Source organism: Canis aureus, chromosome 29, assembly GCF_053574225.1.
Source record: "Canis aureus isolate CA01 chromosome 29, VMU_Caureus_v.1.0, whole genome shotgun sequence".
Taxonomy (NCBI): Eukaryota; Metazoa; Chordata; class Mammalia; order Carnivora; family Canidae; genus Canis; species Canis aureus.
Window position 1 is genome coordinate 29792685 of NC_135639.1, and position 27897 is coordinate 29820581.

Sequence of the window (27897 nt, forward strand, 5' to 3'; positions counted from 1 at the left end):
ACCCCTGGCTGCGTGACCCCCCCAACCCTCCTCCCAGCCTCAGTGCCCCTCTTCCGTGAAATGAAATGCGAGTTCTGGGGCCTCCAGGAGAGGTGGGGACTGTGGACAGCCCCGCACCCGGCACGTGGGAGCCCTGGAGTTGCCAGCACCGTGGCTGCTCTGGCCTGGAGGTGACAGCACCTCTGGTGAGCAGGCGACTCCCGAGACTGCCCTAGGCGGACTCTGGGAGCTGCACGTCCTCGGCTTAGGGCCCAAAGCCAAGTTCGGGGCTGGACTGCAGCTCCTCCTCTCTTCCGGTTTGCTCCCTGCCCCTCCCCCTGCCCGGGCAGCACAAAAAGCCGATTGTAAGCAAATTCCTGGCCTAGGACTGGGCAGAAATGGCTGCGAATGGCCTGGGTCTCGGCAGGGCCTCGGCTGCCTCTCCCTGCCCCCCTTGGAGACGAGCTCACTGGGAAGCCAGGGGACGCCTAAAGCCTCAGTACGACGCCGTGGTGATAGGAGCAGGTAAAGGAGCTGCGCCAGGGTGACGGGGAGGGCAGCCCTGCTCAGAGCCTGGCGGGCTGGGGAGGCATTTGTGGGGCTGGCTCTGCCATCACCTTGCTGTGTGGTCTGGGCAGATTCTTGCCTGCCCTAGGCTTGGGTCTTCCGTTCTAGAATGACCAGGGAGGAATAGGTGAGCTCAGGAGTTTCCGCGTATCCCCTGCAGAATTAGCGAGTTGCCACCACATTCTTGGAAAGCATACGGTAGGGTCGGAAAGACCCATGAGATCCAGCCACCCCAAGTGCTCTGAGTTCTGGTCACCACCACCTCACCACTGAGACCCCCCCCCCCCACAAAGGAAACTGGAAGGTTCCTTAAAGGGGAGTTAGGAAAAAATAGAACCGAGTCGCAGAGATCCTACTGCATTCCTGCGGAGGGTGACAGCCCCCGTTGTCCCGCATATCTGGGGCACGCAGGGACCTGCTGCACTTTGCTGACCCTCAGGCGGCGCAGTGTCAGATTCCACCACGTGATTGTGGGAGGCCGCAGGCCCTGGACGGGGTTTTCTGCCTAGAGCCTTCCATTCACACTTCCAAAGGGGCCCGAATTTCAACTTCTGGCATTCTCTCTCACTGGGCTCAGACAGACAACGGCAGGATTGAAAGAAGATGCTCATCACGGTTTTAAAGCTGCGTTCTTTTCTGCTACCTTTTCATTCTTGTGTGCTCTAAGAGCAGTTGTGGCCAGTAAATGTTCCACAGTCACCCCTCCAGGGAAAAAGGTGTGCAAACATATATACATAGGCTTATGATAAATACTGAAACAAAGGAAGTGTAGCACACGATTTTACAAATAAGACACATAATCTTATTTGGCTAAATTCCGGGTAGCCAGTTGGCTCTCCCCAGAGTTCTGTGATTTTTTGCTAAACTTGGCAGCAAACCTGTGGTTACTGTTGACCAATAAGGCTAGCTCTGACGGGAACATTATTTGCTGTTTGCACGGATTTTAAAGCGTAGAACTGAGGTGAGGTGACAGAGTCATGTCTGAACTTCGCTCCTTCAGTGATGGGAGAAACTGCTCAGATTATGTTTCTCCCATCCTAGGAGAATCTTCTCTCCAGGTTTTGTGCAGTTTGCCACAAAACAGCTGCAGACAGCGTACTGTCAGGTTCCATCTGCACCGTTAGCATTTTATCCATCGCTTTCTTATATCGAACCGTCAACAAAGTAATCCCATCAAGCCCTGAGGTGTACTATTCGCTGCCTTCCGTGGTGCCTTTCGTGCGAGCTGTGGCCTTTATCAAGTTGCCAGCGTGGGGTGGCTGCACGTGCACTAGGGAGAGAGGCACAGGCCCTGACGGGTGCTCGGAGGTAAAGAACCGCAAGAGCATAGGTCATTGCAAATTGTGGAAAAACGATGAGGAAGTGACAAGTTTTGAATATTTATTACCTTTGTTTTTAATGCAATTTATTTATTTCACTGTACGTTTATAGACTCTAAATTTATTAATGGCTGCGGTAGATGACGGTCACTAACCTCCTGGCCGGGGTGGAGGATGCCATCTCCACACCTCGCTGATTGGGCTCAGTAAATGGAAGCTCCCCACCACCGCCCCTGCTTTTCTCCCCTTGGTGACAGCGCATCCCTGCTGTCTCCTGGAAGGGAGGGTTGACTCCAGGTCACCAGGGGCCTGGGTGACTTGCTCACACGTGTCTGAGTCTCAGGTGTTTTTCCTTGATGTAGTTTAATTGCTAAGCATAAAGGGAAGCCCATTAAGGGCATTTGGGGACCAAGTAAGGAACAGTGGCATTTTCTGAGAGCCACCTTGAAGATGACCCTGATTAGTCACTTGACCATGCCTAAGAATGACCCAAGAAGCTTGTTAAAATGAAGTTCCTGGGCCCTAGCCCAGGAATTAGGATTCAGGGAAAGTCAGCACATCCAACCAGAATTTGGAGTGGGTCTGATGCAGGTGGCTGCAGGCCCCACTTGAGAACCCAGGTTCAGAGCAGCTTCTCTTGGGATCCCCACATGCCTGCCTGGCTGTAAGGATCTCTGGAGTGAGGCTGGAGATGATCAGAGCCTGCAGCTTAAGACCCCCACAGGGGAAAAGGAGAGATCTCCAGAAGCCCCAAGAGGGCTCCGGCAGGAGTGGGGATGGAGTGGTGGAGGGATGAGGGGCGTGGGTTGTTGGAATATCGACCTTTGTCATTTGAGATCTATGTGTGCATCTGTGGGCTCAGGTGTGATGCTTGAACTGGACCCAGTTGCCAGGAAGCCTTTATTAGTTTTTCAAGATTTATGATCAGCACTATTTAAGAAACAAATAGTTACCATTTATCGTGGGTCTGCTGTGAGTCAGGTGCTTTACATATATTATTGGTTATTCTTGCTCCAACACTGCAAGAAGCATGAAGTACAAGGCTGGCCAGAATGACTCTCTGAGGGCCACATCCTGTAAATAGCAGGAGCCAGGTTGAGCCTGGGACAGTTGGCCTTTAATTTAATGTATATATTTGAGACCAGGCCTTTCCGAACTGCGGGCTACAACCCACTCATGAATCCCATCCAGCAAAGCTTTTAAACCTTAACTAAGAAACTTTTCAAAAGTATACAAAAATAGTAGATCAACCAGTCTTTTTAAATGAAATATAATCAAATAGATCATCATATGCTTATCGCATGGTGAGTTAATATGAGTTCATGAAACTTTCATTTCTGTGAAATACATTTATATGTGGGATGTGTGCCAGGTCATAGTGTAAAACACGCTTCTTCCTGTGGCTCATGGTCAAAGAGGGTTGAAGAACTCTATTTCAGAGATTCTTTTAATGGAAGAGATGTTGGCTCAGTGACCTCTAAAATTCTGGGTGTCTCTATGTGGAAAATATAAAACAAAGTCAGCTCAGCCATGAAGAAATCCGTCATGTGGGTCATTGCTGCCTCCTATTTATGGATGTTTGTCAAATTAATGGCTGAACATTTTATTTGAGTGAACACTGGGTTCAGGTTGGTGCTCAGAGAACATAGTCTTCTGCTGACATCTTTGAAGACTCAGAAAGACCTTCTGTCACCAAGGAGAAACACGTGCCAAGTGTTCCAGACAAGACCTGTCCCCACTACCTGAAAACAACCAGGGCCTGTCCTCTTCCCAACAAGGGATTCTCCACAAGCAGCTGCATTGTATCCTGAGAGTGAGGCCAGAGGAGACACTCCCAGCCCACTGGCCATGCTTGACCACCTGCATCCGAATCACCTGGGGGCTTGGGAGAAATCCATCCCAGGTCCCTGCCTGCCCGCTGCTGAGCAGACTCCAGGGAGGGGTTATGAATCATTGTTCATACGAGTTCTCAGGTGATCCTGAAGCTTCTCAAAGCAGGAGAGGCACTTAGTAGCAGTAGACCTGGTATGGAACAGGGAATCCCAAGCTGAATTTAGGGCACCTAACCCAGGGGCAAAAATCCTGAGATTTTTGACAAGAAACTTAATATAGAAGATAGATAAATTCACCCAATCAGCTGGCACTCCGTTAGCACACGTTGAAGCTGTATGTGTTTAATTACTTCATTTTGAATTGTTCCTATTTTATTTGGAGAACATTGGTGATTGACAAAGACAAAACCATGTGACTAAAGCCTTCTGGGTGCTAACGTGCACCACATTTGGGGAGAACAAGCCGTGTTTGTCAGCAGCTGTCCACATGCCCAGCATGCACCTGGATGGTGATTTCATGCCAGACGAGGTCCAGCACCAGCCTTCCAGCCATGCTTCCCTTCTGTTCCCACCAAGTAAACTGTGATACTCCCTCCACCAGCCACTTGCTCGTCCCCAAGCTATGGAAGCCCAGCAATGCTTCATGGGATGGATAGCTTTGTCTGATGATTGTGGATTTCTCCTCACCCCTCACTCCAGATGGAGCCACAGGCCAGGGCAGGGTGACAGGACTTTTTTCAAGCTGGAGCATAGCATTGCATACGCAAGAACAGGGTTTTCTGAATCCCTAGAGACCAGGTGTTTTATGGCATCAAGCTAGATGCTGTTGCAACATCCAGGTACAGGTGGGGAGTCCCATGCCCAACTTTCTGATACCTCCCCAGGATCTTCAGGGGCATGGGGACAGGGATGGGTGACATATTCCCCAAGGAGCGTGTCTGTTCATTGACCACTGGTGCTTTCCTCCTCTGCCTTGTCTCATTGCAGGACACAACGGGCTGGTGGCTGTGAGTACCTTCCCCTCTGTCCTGCTTCACTGGCCCCTGGACATGCGGTGTTAGCCAGAATGGGAGGAAGTGGGCAGGGTGCAGCCCCAAGATAGACGGGGAGGCGGCTCGTCTCCTCTCCCTGGCGCTGACCAGTGGCTATCAAATGGGGTCAGCAGTAGTCAAGGAGGAGAGCAGGAGCTCCCTTTCCTCTCCTTTTCTTACTGTATGTGCATTTCCCTTGACTTTGGGAGAGTCAGGGGGCTTTCAGAAGCAAGATGATCAAGAGGTGGGAAAGTATGTAACTGGCATAGCCAGGGACATGTGTTAGAGCCTGGGAATCTGGGGCTGGTTGGGGCCCCCATGCCCCCAGCTAGGTCCAGACCATGTGCCAACCTGAAGCACCCAAGCAGCTACACAGCCCCAGGTGTACCCCAGAGACGACCACGAAGCCAGTCTAACAGAGGAGGGAGGGCCCTGCCTCCAACACCCGGGCTCCTACGTCCAAAGCTGAGCCAGGCAGGGTTACCCTAAGGCTGTGCTTCTCAAACTCTGGTCCCAGTACCCCTACGAGGCCATAGTATGTGCTAGACAGTGTTCACAAAACAAACATGGAACATTTCCCTGAGGCAGTGGCGGCTCTAGAATATCAATAACAGGAGGAGTCGGCAAGGTCGGGGAAGGCAGGCTCTGAGACGTGCGTTAAATCTTGCTTCTCTCCCTGACATGATAGTTTCACTTGAACATTTTATGGGGAGCATCATGTAACTCAACTGATCAGTAATTTAAAACATTGATTTTATGTTAATATAAACATGGGTTCATCCCTCAGCTCTGCCACTTTCTATGTGTGAGTCACTTTAGGCTCCTGAGCCAGGGTGAGATGAGAACAAAACACCCCCTCACAGAGCTGCTGTGAGGCGAACAGACATGTGCTCCAAGGACCTGCCACCCAAAGCCTCACAGATGGGGACTCTTACTACTGGAGGTCCCCATCCCAAAGGAGGCTGGTGTCAGTGCCCTTCAGCCACAGACCTGGGCCCCTCAGGGGAACAGCCTGAAGTTCAGGAGGCAGGAGGCAGACAATGACTGGCAGTGGGCTGGGCGGGGGTTGGGGGGGCAGGGAGGGTGAACAGTGCACACCTTGGGGGACCTCGAGGATGCTCAGGAAGCGAGGTTAGGAAACCTGCTCTAGGATGTGAGCTCTGGTTGGATGATTTGGGGGACAGTCTAGGGAAGCAGAGGTTTCCTCTAGGTTGGATACCATCAGAAAGCAGGAAACACCCCTGTAACTGGGCATCTCGATAAATCTTATTTGGGAGGGGTCCCAGTAGGAGGAGGGTTAACTGGTGAGGAAGTAGCAGCCACTTAACTCTAGCTGAGCCAGGAGGCAGGGAGTATTTTGTGGGTGACTCAGAGCCCTTGTTTTTGTTTGTACTCAGACAAAATTATGAAGTGGCCTTGCTCTGTCCTGTTTTACCATGGTCTCAGACTATCCTCGTCTGAGGCAGTCATTCCGTGAGGCCGTTTGCGTTGATGGGAGAACAACACGGTGTTCCTCAGAGGGCCAGGCCACTTCCCAGTGCCAGGGCTGCTGTTTTTTCCCTCTCTCTGGGTTGGGTCAGGAGCATCGATCATCAGGCCCAGACCACCTGGGTTCCATTCCCAACACCTGTACTCATGAGCTCGCTGAGCCTGAGGCAAGCTGTTAACCCTCCTGGGCCTCTGTTTCCTCATCTGTGAGACAGGGAGAACCACAGCACCCACCTCGAGGGTTGTGAGATGCATTAACGGGGTGATTCACTCACAGTGTCTGCCAAGTGAGCTTGTAAAAGGAGCATGGCTTCTGAGCAACGCCATCTCTGTTGTTACCCTGGTGGGGGTGGTAGTGGGGGGGCCAGCATGGCAGGTCTGTAGACCCAGGGCCAGTTCGATTCAACACATATTTCTTGAACTCCCATGAAGTGCTAGGGGAAAATTAAAAAAAAAACCCTGCAGTATCTTTCACCCCCCAAAGGAAGCTGTCATCATAGCTTCATCTATGAAGCACGTCCTGTGTTCTGGGGACAGCAAGTCCCATTCAGGGGGCAGCTGAGTGAATCCTCCCAGCAGCCCCGAGAAGCAGGCCTAACCGGTGTTGCCATCATCAGCCCGGTGTTGGTACACAAGGGGATGGAGGCCAGACGGTTCAGGTACTGAGGCTGCCTGCCAGAAGGAGGAAGAGCAGCAGAACCTGGGCCAGCTGGCTCAGCGCTCACAGGCCAAGCTCACGTGCTGCCCCCTGGTGCTTGAGGAGGCATGAAGCTCACCCCCACCTGGAAGAGATGGGCACCCCAGGCAGGGCTGGGCAGGGTGCAGTAGGACTTCACACAGCCACCCAGGCCGCACAGGAGGGAAGGTCAGCTTCTGCTGGGTCGTGGAGGGGCAGGAGCAGTCTAGGAAAGTGGGAATTTACAGAGGAGGCAAGGGGAATGGCCTTCCCAGAGGCAGGAACAGCGTGAGCCAAGGGGCAGCATGCTAACCCCGTAGCAAGGACCCTGAGCTGGCAGATCGGTCCCAGGGATGAAAGGAGGGCCCCGTGTGCCCAACCCCCAGGCCGCGTACCTGCAGAGATTGGGGGTGAACACAGCAGTCTTCGAGAGACGTCCTGTGACAGGGGGTGCAGCTGTCACAGAGGAGATCATCCCAGGTGAGCCCTGACAGGTGGTGTGAGGGTGGCAGAGGGCGACTGCTGGTGACCGCTGGTGACTGTCTTCATCGGATTCTGTTTCAGGGTTTAAGTTCTCCCGAGCATCCTACCTCCTCAGCCTGCTGAGGCCACAGATTTACACCGACCTGGAACTGAAGGTAGAGCGCCCGTGGTCCAGGGGGGGCGGCGGGGCAGTCCCAGCTTCCTGACCTGGGGTGAAGACTCCCTATTTTGCACCCACGTGGTTCCTGCACCTGGAGACTCTCTTCCATCCAAGGGTTTGTTTATCCCACATCCTCTCCTCGGTGCATTCCCACAGATGGGTTTTATGTAGTCTACCCAGGGTCTTTAAAATGGGAAATTGGACATCTTTTGAAGAACAATCCTTGTCAACGCGAGGCTCACATTCCCGCATGCAACACCAGCTGGTGCCTTGCCCGGGACTGGGGTTCCAGTTCTGCCCGGCCCCATCACTTTCTGGCGTCTTGTCTGGCCCTCGCTGGGCACCTGCCTAACCCTTGGGCCTCTGACAAAAGCCTGATTTCTGCCTTCATCAAACCTGAGGTCCTAATACCTTAGGTGGCAGCCTGAGCAGAAAGTTGGACCCCAGGGACTTTCACCTCCTCTGACCCCTGGGCTGCTTTGCGGGGGTCCCGTGGTCCAGCTCTGCCCATCGTTTCAGATTCCTGTCACCCCCACTGCCTCTTCTATAAGCTTGGTGACCACATTCCCAGAGCCCACCTAGCTTCTCCCTGCTTGGTGCCCTGCCACCTCCACTCAGAAAAAAGGGTCCTATGTGTCATCTGTATAAGAAGCTGTGAGCACTTTTTTTGCATTTTATTTTTTTATTTTTAATTTCATTTTATTTATATTCAATTAATTAACATATAGAGTGTTATTAGTTTCAGAGGCAGAGGTCAGTGATTCCTCAGTCTTCTGTAACGCCCAGTGCTCATTACATCACCTGCCCTCCTTAATGCCCATCACCCAGTTACTCCCTCCCTTCCTCCCCTCCAGTGACCCTCAGTTTGTTTCCTATGATTAAGTCTCTTATGGTTTGTCTCTCTGATTTCATCTTGTTTTATTTTTCCCTCCCTTCCTCTATGATCCTCTGTTTTGTTTCTTAAATTCCACATATGAGTGAGATCATAGAATTGTCTTTCTCTGATTAATTTATTTTACTTGAAGCCGTGAGCATTTTAGCATTAACTTTGCTCTAAATTGAAAGTTTAAAATTAATAAGACGTTCAACCACTGTTGCCTACTGAGAGAGAGAGAGAGAGAGAGACAGAGAGAGAGAGTGAACGAGCCACCAGCCCAGCGGGGACTGATAAAGTCTAGCCAAAGTCTGGGAAAGCATCTCTGGCCTTCAGTCCATACCAAACTATCGCTGAAGGCAACTTGCAGATGTGCCAGTGACACATAGTGGCAGACGTGGCTGGGCATGAGGGCTGTGAAAAATCTGACGAAAACTCAGGATCACAGAATAGAAATTTTCATGTAAATATTATCTTTATTTTTTTAAAAAAAGTTTTCTTATTTGAAAATGGTTTGTTGGGGATCCCTGGTGGCTCAGCGGTTTGGCGCCTGCCTTCAGCCCAGGGTGAAATCCTAGAGACCCAGGATCAAATCCCACGTCGGGCTCCCTGCATGGGGCCTGCTTCTCCTTCTGCCTGTGTCTCTGCCTCTCTCTCTGTTTCTCATGAATAAGTAAATAAAATCTTTAAAAAAAAAAAAAAAAAAGGAAAGAAAATGGTTTGTTTTTGGATTCCTTTAACTAGAACCTCCCCCCTGCCCCCACTGAATTGAGTATATGACTTGGCCTTTGACCCTGGGCTGCATTAATAGGAGCATGGTGCTCAGATGGAGGGAGGAAACAGTCCTGCTTCATGCTACACAGAACTAACCATCCCACATGGCATATGGAGAGCCTTATTTAACAAGACACTGATGAGCCGGTTGGCATCTATAGGAGGGCAGCTGAACTCTTTCTGGGAATGGTCTATTTCCAAACAACAGTAAAGAACAGTTCTTTTACCAGTGTCACCACTTGGACTACAAGCTCTAAAGCTCTATCCATTGGTCTTCACCTGTGAGACTGGTTAATGTTCCCGTTTTGTGACGACAGAACCACGGTTCTGGGAGGTTACGTTCACACACTATGAAATGACAGCTTGAACCAGGTCCACTGCCTTCTGCTCCTTGTCCTGGAGTTACCGTGTGCTGCCACGGGCATTGTGACCACGGTCCTGCTCAGCTTTACACATTCTGGCACATTGTAGTTTGCCCTGGATGAGGTCACACACAGAAGCCGTCCACGCAGCCCACCTGGGCAGAGGACAGGGCTGAGCTGACAGGCTCTGGGACCCAACGGGCTCATCTTGAATCCCTGCTTGATGGTCTTATCAGCTGCCTCGCGGTGCCTCATCTGCAAGGTGGAGAGGGGAGTAGTACCCACCTCATAAGGCTGTTGTTGTGATTAATATGTTTGCTAACCATCAGTGCAGCGTCTGGGCATGGTCAGTCCCCTGTAGCTGTCAGCTAGCATTATTACTTCCATGTGGCAGTTGAGAAACTGAGGCTCCAGAGAGACAGAGCAGCTCCCTAGGCACCCGGGGCTGGCTGTTGCCCCTCAGACCTAGCCACTACGGGCCTGTCCCCAGTTAGCTGGGGGATGGTACCCCTACCCACATGGGGCCTCCATAGTCTGTCTTCTGGGCCTCCGTTTCCAGCTGCCAACAAAAGCATCAGATGGGATCACCCCCTGGTTCTGTCTGCTAGATAACAGGTTTGCTTAGCAGTGGCCCCAGCACACTAAGTGCTGGAATCCAGGCTGGGCTGGCTGAGTTCCACGCTGGTGGGATCTCTCCTCCTCCATCAGTCAGCAGCCACCTTGTCCAGCTCTCCCTGGGCCAGCCTTGACCTCACACAGGTGGCAACCCTTTGTCCTCCCTCCCCACTCTCACTAATAATCTTCTGGGTCCCAACCAGATCATTATGCTCCTGCTTTGCTTCCAGAAACCTAAGGCAAGGCTCTCAAACTCTCAGGTCTATCAGAACAGCCTGGGAAATGAATGGGACCCTAAGGGACCTTGAACCAAAGGCTGATTCTACAGGACTGCAGTGGGGCCTGGGCACCACACCTTTCACATCTCCCTTACCCCTGGTCCCTCATATGCACCTTGTCCCCTCCTAGCAGTTTCCACCCAGAGTGGCTGTGCATGCTGAGAACTCTCATGTGGGAATCAGAGGAAGAGTTTTATTTTTATAAGAGGAGAACTGCATGATCTTAACAAATCTAATGGTGATTTAACATCCCTCTTCTTATTCTGACGCCACATGATTAAAACCATCAAGAATGACAAAGGTTCCATTTATAAGAAAGTCCTGGAATCATACAAAAAATTATTCATATTCAATTAGTTATACTTGAACAACTCATGGGTCCCTTATTCGGGTGGAGTATTGATTCATTCATTCAGTAATTGCTTCTGAGTCCCTGCCCTGTGTCCCACACTGGGAGAAGCCTGTGGGGATACCATGGTGAGGGAGGGAGGCCAGGCTTCTGCTTTTAGTAAGAGGACTTCGGATAGAGGAATGTGTTACCTGAAGAAAGAAAGACAAGGCAATATGATAGGGACCAGAGATCTAGCCTAGACTGACCAACGACGACAACTTTCCTGAGGAGGTGACATTTGAGCTGACATGCAAGTGCTAAGAAGTTACCAGCCTTGTGGTCACCTTAGCAGAGTGTTTCCATCAGAGGGAAGTAGAGATGGACGGGTCCAAGGTGGAAGAAAGTAGGTAAGGGATGGGCAGAGGGACAGTAGAGGTGTGGGAGAGGGACTAGGGCCAGCCAAGACAGGACCTTGTAGGCTGCAAAGGAAAGACTTCATTTTATCCTGAGTGCCAGGGGCAGAGGAAGTAGAGGGATGGAGTTTGTGACTTCACAAAAGGTCAGTCACCTTGGGTGTTGGGTGGTGTGGAATGTGGTAGAAGCAGCTGTGGTCTCAAGGAGACCAGTGAGGCAGCAGCTGCAGCGGTTCACAAGATGGCGACTTGGGCTGAGGGGCAGTGGTGATAGAGGGGAGCGCACACAACTTCTGGAGACTGGACTGGTCAGTGAGACTGGTGACGGATGGGATGAGAGGAAAGAAAAGGAGGAACCAAGGATACTTCTTGGGTGAGTAAGAGTTTACTAACCTGAGAGAAATCAACACTTGGATCAAAGACATTTCCACATCTTAGTGTAAGAAAGGATCCTGGAGGTCTCCCAGCCCAAACCCCTACCAATGTTTGGATTCACCTCCACAGCAGGCTCCACCCATAGTGATGCCGCCATCTGGAATATCTGACTTGGGGAAATTTCGGTTGTAATTGTTGGAGAGGGCTTTTTTTGTTTCCTTGTGTTTTCTAGGACTTCTACTCACCAATCTTGTTTGTCTCTGGACATGTACCTGGTTGGCAACATGGCATTCATTTATTCAATCAACAGAATGCATATTAACTGCAGTACATCTAGGTGCTGGAGATATAGCACTGAGCAAAGGGACTGTGCCCCTGCGCTCACAGAACGGACATTCTACCTGAGAGAGACAGGAAGACTAAGCATGCAATTAACCAGGTGGCAGTGAGTGCTTCAGAGACAAAGAAAGCAGGCCGAGGGGGCAGGAAGTGCTGGGTGGCAAGGGGGGCCTTGCTGCTCAGGTGATATGTGAGCAGAGCAGTCACAGAGGGCAGGGAGCTGGCCATGTGTCTGGGAAAGAAGTCTCTAGATGCCAGATTCATCAGGTTAAACACATTAAATCTACCCAGCTTTTGGTATGTCGATCATACCTCAATAGAGAGGTTTCAGAAAAAAAGATGTCTCTAGTGGGAACAGTAAGTCTTATTTGTGAGGACAACCCAGGCCCCTTTTTGTTTTATCTGTACTTCTGTTGAAGAAGTAGATGTACTCTTGGAAAGTTCTGTTTGCCAGTCAAATATTTGTAAATCGAATCATATTTTAAATACATCGAGGGAACTTCCATTTAAAGTGACCCTGGAGTAAATGAGTCTGCAAAGTAAATAAAATTTTTTGATGTGAATAATTTATCTACCTTATAAGTATGGATTTTCACATAACCATTACTTTATTGTGTCTTTCTACATTTTAATTATTTATTTCTGAAGTGGGAGCAGTTATAGACTAGTGCTGAGAGCCAGAGCTTTGGAGTCACAGGGATGTGGTTTCGAAACCTAGATCCACCTCCCAAGGTGACCTTGGACAAATTATTTCTCTGCTCTGAGACTCTGTTGTTGTATTTGTACAATGAGGATAGTATACTTACAGTTGCTGTAAGGTGATCATTATAAATCCCAATACAGTCCTTGGCACAGGGTAGCATGGTATGGTATGGTGTAATGTGATGTAGTGTAGTGTGGCGTGGCATGGTGTAATGTGGCATAGTGTGGTGTGGTATGGCATGGCATAGCATGGTGTGGTGTGGTGTGGTATGATATAGCCTGCCAAAGGATGCCTAGGCAAGAATGCTTTTTATACACTTACATTAAAAAATAAGAAGCAGCACCACTGCCTTGGGGAACTGTATGCAGGTACCTAAATGGCTACAAACACAATCAGAGAAGGGTCAAGGGCAGAGGACACAGACCCCTTAAAATGCTATGCTATGTGTGTTCTGTAGAAACACGGGCTGAGGCTTCATCTTCGGAACCCCTACTCCTTCACCCCAATGCTGGAAGAGAGCATGGGGAGCAAGGTGCCCAGGTCCCTTCTTCTGGGCACAGACATGGCGGAAAACCAGAAGCAGATTGCCCAGTTTTCACGGAAGGATGCCCAGGTAGGAAAAGGAACTGGCAACGGATCTCTTCCTCCCTCATCAGCCTGTAGGTGGCTCTTGAAAGGAATTGGGCCTGGTTGGAGTTATCCCAGAACATGTTGTCCAAAGACCATGAGAGCTTGGACAGGCTGTCCCACCTGCCCTAGGAGAGCTCCAGTCTGTGCTAGCCATGATCTTAGGTACTTTGAAGAGAAGGGGATGGAGAACAGTGATTAAAACTGGTGGCGGACACTGGGGGCATCTGGGTGGCCCAGTGTGTTAAGTGGCTGCATTCAATTCAAGTCATGATCTCAGGGTCCTGGGACTGAGCCCCCAATCAGGCTCCCTGCTCAGCAGGGAGTCTGTTTCTCCCTCTGCCTCTCCCCCTCCACTCATGCTCTCTCTCTCTCTCTCTCTCAAATAAATAAAATCTTTTTAAAAAGATGGGTAGACAATGGAGCCCCTCAAGCCTGTGTGTTCAGTATGAGGTCACTGTTCAGGCAGTCTCCACCAGCTGTATTTCAAAAGGGAATCCACTGGTGCATACTTATACTGTATGTGTTTTCCATCTCTCCTGCTTTTGGAAAGAATTCCAGGTGGTTATCAATATTAAAGCCCATGAAAGCCATAAAGAAGGATGAAGGGAGGATCAGAGACAATTAAGGATAGAATGAACTGGATCAGTTATTTAGGACAGGAGAGTTGTAATAAATATTCATTTGATTTGGCATCAATCCCCTGGCAGCTCAAGGCAAGAAATTGTCCATGATGGCATGCAGGTCTGATAGAAGGAAGTACATATGTCTGATGGAGAAGGCACATTTTTTCCTCAGGATTGAAGTATAAGGAATTTGTTGGGTGACCTTGTGTACATGGACCATTGAAGAGTGTTACGGGCCTGGTGTGACCGATTTTGCAAATACAGATTCTTTGCATGGACATACTTTTGTACCAGGCCTAGGTACAAGCTGAAGGCACAGCATGAACCCATATATCAGTGAGAACATTTTCTTAAGAAGACCTAGGTTAATACAATCAATGTGTGTTGCTTTTTGTAACCTAGTGTTGGGTAAAGCCAAGAGAACCTCGGACACACAGTATGTCTCTTCAACCAGTGGCTTCTAAACCTGGCTGCTGACCAGAACCACCTTGGGAGCTTGCTTTTTTAAAGTGCTTCTTTTCTGTGCAGCTGGTGGGGGACTAGAGCCTCTACCCTCCCCTCCAAACCCTGACCATCTCAGATGCACCAGAGAGGATTCAGGACCAGGCCACATCCCCGGGCCTAGAGGAGAGTAGTTGTGACCTTGCATGCTAGTGACCACAGGAGGAGAAGGCAGGGGCCACATCCTGTTGTGGAAAATAAGGAAACCCATTTCTGGCTTTGTCTTCTCACATTGTCACACTGAAGGCCTACTGTATGTAGAGAAGGCTGCTTGAGGTCGTTTTTATCAAGACTTCTCAAACATACTTCAATGCAGAACTTTTCTTTATGTAATCTTATTAAAATTCCACAGATATATTCATGAGTATAAATGAACCAAAAATTGAAAGCTGGGGGCTGAGGATTGAGGTAGGGCCCCCGGTGGCACAGGCATCCATCCCTGCTCCTGTCACCCACCCAGTGAAGAAAAGGTGGGTGTCCTAACCACGCTGTTGAAATGGATTCTGGGGGGAAAACAAAGGAGAGAGAGAGAGAAAAGAAATGGATTCTGTTACTTGCACTTGTGGGGCAAAGGGATGTGGGCTTCTGTTTCTGCTTATGTCAAGAGGACAGAGGAGATTTGCAGACCAGGAAAGAACAGTCATCATGCTGGAATACAGGGGAAGAGATGTTACTTTTACCAATAATATATGGAAAGACGACACAGAGAGAAGAAACTTGAAAGTGGTTTTGTGGTTTATCACAGAGACCACACCCTAGGATACTTGGCAGTTTTCTGTGGCTGACAACTGGTCTTGGCCAGCATAAGCCCGTGTCCCTGCCACCATCCTGGTGGCTCATAACCACCCCTAGTGCTGACAACAGCTCACAGACCTGGATCTGGGAGTAATTTACCACAGCCAAGCTGGGCCCAGGCTGGGTGTGAGGCCTGAGAAGCCACAAAGGCTCCAGTAGGAGCAGCAGGCCACGTGAGGGCAGCCTGGAGGACAGAGCGTGGGGGTGATATGCTTGTGGGATTCTAAGCAACAGGGCCTTGACTCAGAGCTCTCTGTTCCAGGCCTTTCCCAAATATGAGGCATTCATGAATCGGTTGGCTTTAGCCATAGACCCTCTGCTGGATGCAGCTCCCGTGGACATGGAGGCCTTCCAGAGGGGTTCCCTGTGGCAAAGGCTCCGGTCGCTCTCCACACTCAAACCCCTGCTGCAGGCAGGTGAGTCCCAAGTGCAGGCATCGGGGCATGATGAGTGACCTTCAAGGAGCTGAGCCCATTTTCTGGATGATAGAACATGAGCTTGAACCTTCATAAGCCTGCCAGCTGCCGTCCACAAATAGGGATTGCCCGGAGCACTCTAGTGAGTGGGTATTAGCCTGGCTACCCTAAAAGTAGAACCTGAGATGAAGGCTTGTGTGCAGGAGTTCATCTTGAAGGGTGGCCCCAAGGAAAGGAGTAGTGAAACTGGAAAGAGAGAGAATCAGTCCCAGGGTGTGCTACTGTGCTGGCCACCACTGCAGGTGACAGGTGCTGGTCCTGGGAGGCCACCTGAGTAGTGCTATGAAGTGCACGTGAGGATGACTCCCAAGAGAAAAAGAGGAAATGTTTATACATCAGGTTCTGTCCCCTGCTGGTCAGAAATTGCCCCATGGGGCTTAACTCCCACCTGGGGCTTAACTTCTGGGCTGTGCACCCATGGGTGTCAAGTGGGTTCCCATGGTGTCCTGTCATGGTGCCAGGCATGCCTCAGAGAAGAAATGAAGAGGTTCATCTCACAGATCTGAGGTGAGATGCTGTCGGGTTTTATCATGCAAAGCTGATTGAAGCCTGCTTGGATCTTGTCACCATAGTCATGGCTAGAACAAGAAAGACTGGCCGGGAGAGTGAAGCATCCTTCCAGGAAGGATGCTAGATTTGGGCTCAGCAAGGACAAACTCTATGATGAATTAGTGACATTTGCCACAGGTATGGGAAAGGACATTTCACCAAGCATGCTACTTTTTTCTACCATTCCTCCAGGTTATGAAAACCAGGTTAGCTTCTGTATTCTGGAAAAGTGCTGATGAGTTGGTACTCATTCAAAACTGCTGCATAACAGACAACTACAAAACCCAAGTAGCGTGTAAAAATAAACATCTATTTCTCACGTGTCTGCACAGTTCAGTCTGGTCTGGCTTCACACGTGTGTTTACGGCTGGGGCACATCAGTCAGACTAGCTTTGTTCCAGGTGCTTCCCATCCTCCTCCTGGAAGCAGCAGGCTGGTCTAGGCATGGCCGCCTTCTGTCAATGGCAGAAGCATAGAGGGCAAGCACCGATGTGCAGGCCGGCTTCAAGCGACTATTTGCATCCCATCTGTAAAGATTCCATTGGCCAAAGCAAATCATGTGGGCGAGCCCTGAATCAAGGAACAGGGCAGGTCAACCCAGCTACAGTGGGAGGCACTGCAGAGTTGCATGGAAAAAGTGTGTGGATATGGGGAGGGGTGAAGGATCAGAGCCAGCAGAATCTACCACAAATGCCAAAAGTAGACATTGCCTCTGAGATGACCAGTCCAAGAAGCTTATGCAAAAAATTTATTAAGCAAGTGCTATATGCTAGACACTAAGCCAGGCACTGGGACTCCAATAGCTAGAGATCACTATCCATGCCCTCAGGGATGTCCTTACTGTCCAGTTATTTTCTGAGATAGTGTGAATCAGCATCAGGGCAGTGGACTGGCCAACCAGGCCACCTCCTGGGGGATGGGCCTTCCAGAGTTCAGAGTAAGGGAATAAGGTACAAGTTAACATTTTTCCAAAAATTATTCCAACAACCAAAATGTATTCAGTGCCTATGAGCTTGCAAATGCTATGATATGCCATTTAATCCTTACAGGAGCTCTTGGGGATACGAAATATCACTCCCATTTTACAGATAAAGAAATAGAAACAGTTATCGAAGATTGGAATGACTCCGTCTTGCCTGACTCATTTTGTTTTATGGGTCTTCTCTTTTAGGTCGTATACTGGGAGCCCAGCTGCCCCAGTATTACCAGGTCCTCACAGCTCCAATTATAAAGGTGAGGGGCTCCCCAGCCTCAGTCTGGACCCCACAAGTGAGGGGGCCTCTCCCCTCCAAAGCGTCTATGCCTTGCTCACTGCTGTTTCGCTGTCCCAGGTGCTGGATCAGTGGTTTGAGTCTGAGCCTCTAAAAGCCACTCTGGCCACGGATGCTGTGATTGGAGCCATGACAAGTCCCCACACTCCGGGGAGTGGGTGAGTGCAGGGGTGGGGTGCATTGGGAGTGGAGTGAAGCCCCCAATGAGAGTGCTGACGGATGTTGCCCACCAAGCTCTCCCAGTGAGCCAGGCACGAAGCCAAGCACCCATCGGACCCTCAAAGCAACATCTGAGAGCCACGGTTCAGAGAAGGGGCAGGTCTTGCCCAAAGTCACACAGCTAGTGGTGGCAGAGCTGATTTCCAGCTGACCCTCCAAGATCTTCCTTCTCAGTCACTACTCCCTACTGCTTCAGGGAGAAAAGCCTCTCTCCCACTGTGATATCTCAACATGAACAACTTTCTGCTCTCTTTTTCCTACTACTCTTCCTCCTTTTTCTCTTTCTCTCCCTCTTATCTTTCTCTCCTCTTTCTATATCTTCTCCTCCCACAAAATTCCATTGCCCCCTCCATCTGCCACAGATCCTTTCTCTGGGCTCTAGGACATGCACGCACAGACACCTTCATAAGGGACACCGCCTTTCCCCTTGTGAGGGGGTGTGTTGACAGCCCAATCCAAGAAGGGGCAGCCAGACACAGTGAAGTCTGTTCCTGTGGTACGACTACCAAACCCCTTGTAGGAGCAGGAATGGAAGAGGTGCGTGTGTGTATGTGGGTGTGGGGATAGAGGATGATGCCAAGTGTTGGTCCATTTCCAGTGCATCAGAAGATGCAGTTAGAAGCTGTTGACATGGCTTTTCTCTCAAAGGATGAGAACCACCCTTGGAAGTGGTTTTTCAGCACACATTAAGCCAGTTCCAAATTCCCAAGGGCCATGGAAAAGGGGCGAGGGAAGCGTTGGCAGTGGTTGCCATATCTTGGCCAACTCTGTAATCCACCAGCCAATCTGGATCTTCCACTGGGGCCTCCTGTCCTTTTTTCTGTGGCTCTCCGAGAGGCATAGCTACTGCCCAGTTTGTGAAGTGGGCCTTTAAGTAATTTGTTTCAGCATTAATTCCTCCAGTGAATATTGATGGAACCCTTACCTGTGCCAGGTCCAGGGCTAGATTGTGAGAATGGCGCTGAGATCCTCATAGGAGAGGTAGACACAGAGCAAGTGACAATAGTGGAGTTCTGTGAGGGTTAGGAAGGGAGTAGAACAGGAAAGTGATGCTGTCCAGGATCAGAGGAGACCTCCATGAGGAAGAGATGTTTAATCTGAGATTCTCAGGACAAGAAGAATTAGCTAAATAGACACAAGGGAGGAAGGGGCTTCCAGGCTGCCGGAACAGCATGTGCAAACGCTGAGGGCTAAACATGGATCATGTGGAGGTTTACTTTGGCAGGAATGTGGGCTGTGAGGGGGAGCATGGTGAAGGATGAGGCTAGAGCCCTGGGGCCATTTCCAAAGACTAGCTATGGCCCTGAGAGCAATGCTGAGCTGGCAAAGGCATCAAAGAAGAGAATTGACAGGACTTGGCTGGGTTTTGCAATCGGGCTCCAGGTCTTCAGGAAAGAAAGAGTGGGAGGAGGTGGTCCAACTAGGAGGACGCCACTGCAGAAGTTTAAGGAAGGGAGGAGAGTCCTGGACCAGGGAAGAGGCCCCAGGGAGCCAGAATTGAAAAGTTCTTTGGGAGGCAGGGTTGATGCATGGAGGAGGCACTGCTGCGAGTTGAGACTGGGCCTCAGCTTTCTATGGGAAACAGAAGCTGCCATCAGTAGGATGGGGAGAACAAAGGGAAAACAAATTGGGGAATGGGGAAAGAAATGGGTTTAAGCCGCCTGCCAAAAACACACTCAAATGGGGGATATCTGGGGTAGCTGGTACTCAAGAGAGTTAGAACTGCGGGTTTGGGCCTCGCCACCTCAGTTGGTGTTTAAGCTCTGCCTGCAGACACGTTTGCATGGGGAGAGAATGTAGGGCATGGGGCAAAAAGCCCTCACAGGGGCCTAGAGCCCATTTAAAGGCTGACGGGAAAGGCAGTATGGGGGCAGGAGAGGCTAAAGGCACCAGAAAGAAAGGACTGTTTGTGCTTAGAACTCTAGGGACGTTAAATCCCACCTCCAACCAGTGATCCCAGTGATCTGTCCTCAGGTATGTGCTGCTACATCACGTGATGGGGGGTCTGGAGGGGATGCAGGGGGCCTGGGGCTATGTCCAGGGTGGCATGGGTGCTCTCTCTGATGCCATCACAAGCTCAGCCACCGCACATGGAGCAAGCATCTTCACTGAAAAGGTGAGTGACCTCCCCCCCCACACCCCTTACCCTGACTATTTGCAAGCATCCCAGTGTAGAACAAAATGTCAAATTTGAAAGCTTCCTCATTTTACTGATGCACAAAATGGGGCTTTGGAATCAAGGGGCTAAGTTTATGGAGCCTGTTAATGGCTGAGCATCTGTCAACCAGGTCCCAGTTCTTCTGACCACCCCCCTTTGAGCACTCTGGCCCCTAGCCCCCATTAGAGCTAGCCTCTGCATGGGAGCAGGTGGGCTGAGGCTTTGCCACATTGTCACAGAGCCCAGCAGGTGGATTCAGGCTGGGGAAGCTGTGAGCCCCAGGAGCAGCCCAGACAGTAGAAATCCCCCAAGATCCAACCTGTATTTTCCATCGTGGGTGGGTGAGTGGAGGGGAGTTCCCAGGGCCTCACTCCAGTGAGCTCTAGGCAGTGGCTAAAGTGCTGGTGAGCAGTGAAGGACGCGTCCAAGGAGTTGTGCTGCAAGATGGCTCGGAGGTGAGGAGCAAAGTGGTGCTGTCCAACGCATCCCCACAGGTCACCTTCCTGAAGCTGACACCACAGGTAAGGCCTGGGGGCTGGAGGCAAGATGTCTGCCAAGACGGCAGGGGGCAGTGGGGATGAGTGTTGGTCAGGGGCCCCAGGACTACATGGGGATGGAGGTGCAAGTGCCAGGTCTCTGCACTGGGGGAGGCCAGTCCTCTCCCTTTTCTAACAGGCAGGTAGCAGACAGGGAAGAAGCCTCACTGGTGGGGAGAAAGGTCCAAGGGAATGAGGTGACCTAGGCCATGCAGCTGGCAATTAGCAGAGCCAGAGCTAGAACCCAGGTCTGACTTTTAATCCAGAGTTATCCTACTACCCTGATCTCCTGCTCTAACCAACTCTAATTCCACCATCTGTGTCAATTATCTATGGCCATATCGATGCCGTATGAAACAACCACACAGCATCTGGGCATTTAATAAGAAATACTGACTTAGCACACAGAACTGGAGAATTCAGTGGAACTTGGCTGAGTTCAGCTGACCTGGGCTTGCTCATGCACCTTCCGTCAGCTGTGGGTCAACTAGTGGGCCCTGCTCTTTGTGGCTGGCCTCGCTCACGTGCCCAGGTTGGCTGCCGTGGCTAGACCAAGACAGCTTCTGCTGGAATGAACAGGCTGACTAGCTCTGCTCTGTGTGTCTTTCATCCTGAGGTATGATAAGTCCAGGCATGTTTTCAGGGTCTGGCAAGGGCAAAAGTGAGCAAACTCACTTAGGCAGGTGGTTTTCGGGATTCTTTTTGTATCCTACTTGCTAACGTTCCCCTGTCCCAAGCCCAGAGCCACTGTGAGAGGATGTTACGAAGGTGTGTGCATACAGGGAGGGATGAGGATTAGGGGCAGTTTTTACAACCATTCATACCTTCCGTGTCACCAAAAGATACGATATGAGTATGGAGCTCCCAAACATTCTTCGAACTGTTCTGGGGGACAAGGCACCATTTTTTCTTAGTGATTCCACTAAGAAAATTCAACAAACATCAGTTCAAAAGCATCTTGTCAAGACAATTCTGAGATAATCAAGATCTCCAAGAGTTTACAGACCAGAGGAGAAAAGGAGCCTTCAGCCCACTGGCCATAGCCAAAGTAAGAGTTGGTCTGGGCCATTTACATTTGCTCTGGCAGAGTTCAAAGGAAAAAAATGGTTAGTGATGAACTGGAGGGGATCCAGGAGGGCTTCACAGAGGGGGTGCTTTGGCTGAGCTCTGAAGAGTGGAAAGGATTCTGGCAGTAGGGATTGAAGGACCATCCTGAACAAAAGAAGAAGGCAGGCCCCTTCAGGCCTCCGCCATTCCCAGGCCTTTTCATGGAAACTTCTTCCAGGAATGGCTTCCTAAGGAGTTCGTGGAGAGAATCTCCCGGCTAGACACCAAGTCACCTGTTACCAAGATCAATGGTAAGAGGCACACACATTGCAGAGCTATCTCTTTTGACATTATCTGAGTGAGAAATCTCCCAATTTGGGAAAAACTCCCTTACGTCATCATCTCTCTCTATTCCCGCATCTCCACCCTGGCGCCCACCCACCCCCACCATACTTTTTCTTTCTAATCCACCACTTGAGTGAGCAGGGTGATAGGTAGAGAAGGAGGATCCTGGAGGCTGAGGGCCTTTGGGCCCTCACCCTCCTCTTTGCTCCCTCAGTGGCTGTCGACAGGCTGCCTGACTTCCTGGCGGCTCCCAATGCTCCAGGGGGCCAGCCACTGCCCCATCACCAGTGCTCCATCCACCTGAACTGTGAAGACACACTCCTCCTCCACCAGGCTTTTGAAGATGCCATGGATGGCCTGCCTTCCCACAGGTGGGTGGGACCTAGGGTTTGCACCCCCCCCCCCCCCGAGACACTCTTACATACTTGGGCTTGAGGGGAAGGGGTAACTGTCTAGACACAGGAAAGATGGCCTCTTCCTCCTGGTGTTAAGCCTTCAGTGTCTTAGATTTGCCTAAATCCACACTTAAGTTCTGAGGATAGGAAGTACATCCCAGATGATAAATCTGTGCGTCAGGGCAGGTAAGGAGTAAAGAATAGGGCACAGTGCAGCCAAGTGTCACAGATTAGCAGAGGGGTCAAAGTATTACAGAGAGAACATCCCTGGCATTTGGGAGGAATTGAAGGAAATGCTTTCTGGAAGAAAAAGCATTTCTCTGACTCAGCAGCCCATCAGAGGGCACACACTCCTCCGATGCCCCTGCTCTATATTCTGTCTCTGATAAGCCGCCTTTGTGCAAAGCTTCTAAAAACATCTTCTACCTCCCATCCCAGCTGTATCTCCTTCTGGGAACAGGCAGGGGTGTTTCAGGAGCAAGTATCTCTCCATGCTGTCAATTGTCCACCAAAGCTTGTTGAAAATCTGTTCTGTGTGGGCCTCTTTATTGAGTATGGGTTAGGGGATTTGGGGGTCGGGCAGGGGCATGAAACAGACACAAAGCTTACCACAGGGCAGGCACACAGACATTTATAGCACGAGGTGAAGAGGATGTGTGCCTGGGAGACGGGTAGAAGGCAATGTCCATTCTTTATTCATAAATATTTTGGAGCCCCTCAGGCTTAGTCCAGGGACCTGGGCACAGAGCAGCAAGCAAAGTCACATGTCCTGCCCTCCTTCATGGTAGACCTTCTATGGTAGAAGGCAAGACAATGAACAAACATGCACTGATAGTATGGAGAAAGATAGATCAGAGGTGATGGTTCACTAGTCTTTATGAGAAGGTCAGGAAAGAAAGGCATCTCTGACAGCAAGGTGTTTGAGCTGAGACCCAAGGGAAGTGAGAATAGAGGCCTTATAAATTTCTGAGGAAGAACATCCAGGCAGAAGAGAAGTCAGGTACAAAGGCCCTAGGGTACGAGTGAGCTGCTGTGTTGCAGGCACAGGGATATAGCCAGAGAGGCTGGAGAAAGAACCTGGGAGGGGGGAGTTGTGGCGGGGGTTCCCCAGAGCTGCAGCTGGGCCCTGTCAACCACTCCTGGCTTTTACTCCTAGAAAGTTTGTGCTAAGCCTAACTTAGATTTTGGAAAGACCACTCTGGCCACTGTTTGGGAAAAAAAAAAAAAAAGGCACTTGTTGCAATTGGTTACTATTGTAGAATCCAAGGATCAGAAGATGGTGGCCTGGACCAGGGTGGGGATGGTGGAAGTGACGAGAAGTGGCCAGATACCGGGTATTTTAAGATGAAGCTGGCAGTATTTGCTATTGGACAGGAAGTGGGGTGTGAGCAAAAGAGATGCCACCAGAAGATGGTGTCTGTCTTTATAAAAAAGGGGAACCTGGTGTGTGGGGAGGTGGAGGAGCAGGCTTTAGGCATTCGGGTTTGGACAAGTTGCTTTAGAGATGCCTACAGGACATCCAAGTTCAGAGGGCACATTGCAAGTGAGGGATGCAGGGAGAAAGGGCATTTCATGTGGCCTTGAAGGTGCTCATATTTAGAGATTAGAGGGAAAATGTGCTCCAAGTGGACAGAGCATTGTAAGCAGGGGAAGGGTGGGAAACAGATTGGGGTTCTGTAGGTAGCTCAGCAGCTCTGTGTTGCCCAGGCTGCTCCGGGAAAGGTAGGCAGATAGGGGCAGCCTGGGTTGACATTTGGCCACCTGAGCTCCTGCTGCCCTGGGCCTGGCCCCTTCCCTCATGTGTGCTGTCTGCTGGGCTCTGAGACCTGTCAGAGTACAGGCTGTGGTGGGGGTTATGGGGACAGGCATGCATTTAGAGGGAGGCTAAGTGGGACCTGAGACCCTGAGGCAATGGCAACAAAGGGTGTGTCGAGGGGCTGGGAGCTCCTTTAGGGTAGTACCGTCCACCAGGCGAGCAACTGCCACGCCCCCCAGACACCCCATCATTTCACCTTAGGCCTTCCTGCATTTTGCCCCTGTCACTTCCGAGAGGCTCCCATCCCCTTGACACCCAACCCTCTCTCCTCCCCCGTGCAGGCCTATGATTGAGCTCTGCATCCCTTCCTCGCTGGACCCCACCCTGGCTCCCCCCGGCTGCCATGTGGTCTCCCTCTTCACTCAGTACACTCCCTACTCGCTGGCCAGAGGCAAGGTGTGGGATGAGCAGGAGAGAAACGCTTATGCAGACAAAGGTAAAGAGCGCAGACTGTCCTGTCTCCACAGTGACAGCTGGCCACGCTCCCCCCAGTGGGCCTCTCCCTCCTGAGTGCCCTATTCAGGATTAAGGCTAGTTAAGTCCTGTGCCAGAGGGAGAGAAATACCCCCATGGAACCTAGGTCAGCACAGCGAATGCCTGCTGGGGCCAGGCACTGGGCTAAGAAAGCCTAAAAGGCACAGTTCCTGTCCTTAAGCTGCTCACAGTCCAGTCGGGATTTGGGGGATGTTACGATACAGCATACTACGTGAACCAAAGGAGGAAGCCATTTGCCTTTCCAAAGGAAGGGACATTTGAGCTGGGTAAGAGGAGTTGACCAGGCAGCAGTGGGCATTCCAAGCAAATAAACAACTTGAGCAAAACAACGAGGTGCAGAAAGCTCTGCATATTCATGGAAGACAAGTAACTCTGTATTTAGGGTTGGGGTGAGCAGGTGGGAAAGTGGGGTGGACCCATAGGCCTTTGTAATGGATTATTTACTTGCCCATAGACTGTTTTTATGTATTGCTTATTGAGATATGATTTACATTTACATTTACATTACTTAAAATAAATAGATTTTAAGTGTGTAGTTTAATGAATTTTTGTCAGTTTGCCAAGTTGTACAATCAGAGCACCTCCTCATCTTCCTCACGGCATCTTGTTTCTCCACTGTCTGGTGCACAGTGTTCGACTGCATCGAGGCCTACGCCCCTGGCTTCAAGGGCTCTGTGGTGGGCAGGGACATCCTCACACCACCTGATTTAGAGAGAATCTTTGGGCTTCCCGGAGGCGTGAGTATAAGACCAGGGGTCCCTCATCACATCCTTCTCCCTGTGACCCCAACCCCTTGGAATGCCCCCCTGGCATTCTCTTGCCCCTCCACACTCAGCCTGTACCAGGAAGGGAGCATGGTGCAGAGACAACGGTAGAGAGGGGACGGAAAAGTGGTCTGACCTAGGGAGTGCGGAGGAATGAGATCAGATAGGAGAGCTGGTGCCTGCTGAGCGGGTCACCAGGGCTGTGGCACCCCTGTCTGGACATGCATTGCCACCTCTCCCAGCTGGCTTTCTTCAGAGGGAGCTCCCCTCTTAAGGCAGCATGTCCTTGGACTTGCCTCTCTGATTTATCAAAACCTCACTGAGACTGGAGGCAGAGGGACCAGTTAGGAGGCCAGGCTCATACACCTGGCATCAGCTTCATGTGGCTCTTGGTGGCTTCAGTGAGATGAGGCCAAACTGCATGTACAAAATGCCCCCCAGCCGGCAGAGGCTTAGGATGAAAAAAAACAATGTAACCACATCTCATTAATAATTTCTATATTGATTGCATGTTAAAATGATAGTATTTCAGATCTATTAGGTTAAATAAAATATTATTGTATACATTATTGACATTCATTTCACCAGTTTCTTTTTAAATTTTAATGTAGCTCCTAGAAAATAAAAATTGCATATGTGGCTCATGTGATGTTTTTATTGGATAGCGCTAGCCCCGAAATAGAGGGCAAGAGACCCGGCAGTGGGGAGGGAACGGAGTGGGGGATATGGGAAGGTGGGGCAGCAAAACTGAGAGGTCTTGGTACAAGGTGCAAGCAGAGGTCAGGGCAGAGGTGAAGGGAAGAGTCCCTCCAGCCCAGGTGGGAAGCTGCACACTGAGGTGGGGAAGGCGGGAGACAGCAGACTTGGCAGGGAAGGGCAAGCTCAGCTTGGGACACCCTGAGAGGGTTAGCTGGAAGGATGTCCCTGTGGTGACGTCCAGGAGGTGTTGGTATCCTTGTCCAGACCTACATCATAAGTCTGACCTTCCCCCTGGCCCTTGTCCCCCTCTTTCTGGCTGCTCAGACCCAGGCCAGGGGAGCAGAACCCACCTCGAGTCCCTTGCACCTTGCCTCCTGCCATCTCCTGTGACTCTGCTAGGGCATGGACCCTCCCCCCCAATCCCCACCTCGGGCTCCAGGCTCCAGTGGGTGTCTTGGCCAAGGAAATGTGAGCTGGCTGCCAAGATAAGTCAAATCTTCCATTTTTCAACCACAGTGAAGAGGATTTATAGTCCTCAGCAAAATCCTCAAAATCCCCCTTTTCCTCACACTCTAAAGGTTTTCCTCACCTTTCCTTTTTCCTGAAAACTGCCTCTGGAAAATTCTCTTCCCCACCCGAGGACATGTACCTGTTCTCTCTCTTCCCCTCCCTTTTCTGCTTCCTAAGAGTCCAAGAAAACATGCTGGAAGAAGAACCTTCCTGGGAGACGGGGAGGGGAAGGAATGCACAGAGGCGGTAAGACCCTGGCACTCCTATGTTAACCACTGCGGCCCTGCCTCCTGCAGAACATCTTCCACTGTGCCATGACCCTGGACCAGCTCTACTTCGCCCGTCCCACGCCCCTGCACTCCGGCTACCGCTGTCCTCTCCGGGGCTTGTACCTCTGCGGAAGCGGCACCCACCCAGGTGAGTGCCCAGGGCCCCTTCCCAGGTGCAGCTGTGGGGAGGGCTGGGCCCAGCAGTGAGGGAGGTGGGGGGAGAGGGAGGGGAGCAGGGAACTCCCAGGAGAACGGGCCATCCCCCACATTCTGGCTTCTGAGCATGCGGGAAAGGAGCAGAGCAGCGGGGTCCTCTGCCAGTTGGCCGCCCCCTCCACCCTGGGGGAGCTCACACCTCCCCCTCGCCAGGTCTGAGAATAGGTCCCAGAGGCGGCTCTCCAAATGCCGACTCTGGGCTCAGAGGGACCCACGTCCCTGAATCCCCGCTCCAGATTTTAGACCAGTAAGAGTTGGTAATGTTACATTTCTCAATTTAAAAATTCTTCCTGGCATCTATTCCAAGCCTAACTGACCTCGCCAAGGCTGCCGATCCCTGTGGACACGTCCCAGAGAGGTCTGTACTTCCACAGCTTCTCCCTCAAACCCTGAGTCTGGTGCTTTAGTTTCACAGTTGAGTTTCGCCATCTAGCACCTTGACTTTCAGACTGAGGGGAGCACTTGCTTGGACTGTGCCCCGGGCCCCCTGCCCAGAGCTCTGAGGGAAGAAGCCTGGGGGCGAGCTCGGAAACTGTCTCAATGGTCATCCCAGGGGCTTCTGATGCCCATGGTCCAAGCACCACCCTGCAGGCACCCATGCTCTGCTTGGTTGCTGGCTTCTCCATCAGCCCTGGCCCTGTCTGCTCCCTGGGGAGGGTTGTGAGCACAGCTTAGATTCATGGGCAGTTCCCTTCCAGGAGGAGGTGTCATGGGAGCCCCTGGACGCAATGCAGCTCATGTTGTCTTCAGAGACCTCAAGAGCATGTGACCCTGAGCCAACTCTGACCCAGGAATAAGAATCCATCCTGGAGATTTTAAGTCCCCTTTGGGTCAGCTTCCCAGGATATGGCTGGAGGCAGACAAGCCCTCGTGCTCAAGCCACTGTTTTAGAAGAACCATACAGGTTACATTTGATACTTGTTAACCTTGCACCCATGACTTGGATGAATTGGTTTTGTTTTATTAAAAACGGTGTTTTGTATA

At 50.9% G+C, this 27897-nt stretch overlaps 1 protein-coding gene across 5 annotated transcripts; it reads left to right on the forward strand.

The window, feature by feature from the left end:
- Nucleotides 1–27897, forward strand: PYROXD2 (pyridine nucleotide-disulphide oxidoreductase domain 2). 5 transcript variants are annotated; one of them, XM_077878056.1, is made up of 16 exons: nucleotides 1–504; nucleotides 4685–4704; nucleotides 7279–7372; nucleotides 7457–7530; nucleotides 13057–13212; nucleotides 15411–15564; nucleotides 17345–17406; nucleotides 17505–17602; nucleotides 19638–19779; nucleotides 20208–20342; nucleotides 21643–21715; nucleotides 21964–22120; nucleotides 24242–24396; nucleotides 25086–25192; nucleotides 26725–26845; nucleotides 27601–27897. In XM_077878056.1, exons 1-16 carry the CDS (start codon nucleotides 378–380, stop codon nucleotides 27708–27710), a joined length of 1785 nt encoding a protein of 594 aa, XP_077734182.1. In that variant the 5' UTR covers nucleotides 1–377; the 3' UTR covers nucleotides 27711–27897. The 5 variants fall into 5 exon arrangements, with proteins under 5 accessions (XP_077734182.1, XP_077734184.1, XP_077734183.1 ...); XM_077878058.1 differs by lacking the exon at nucleotides 27601–27897 and adding an exon at nucleotides 27221–27581 and having other exon boundaries at nucleotides 185–504; XM_077878057.1 differs by having other exon boundaries at nucleotides 195–504; nucleotides 27612–27897.

Coding starts and splice junctions, on each gene's coding strand:
- PYROXD2 (XM_077878056.1), top strand. CDS start 378: ATGGCTGCGAATGGCCTGGGTCTCGGCAGGGCCTCGGCTGCCTCTCCC. Junction 4,705..7,278: donor GACACAACGGGCTGGTGGCT/GTGAGTACCTTC, acceptor CCCAACCCCCAG/GCCGCGTACCTGCAGAGATT. Junction 15,565..17,344: donor CAAACCCCTGCTGCAGGCAG/GTGAGTCCCAAG, acceptor CTTCTCTTTTAG/GTCGTATACTGGGAGCCCAG.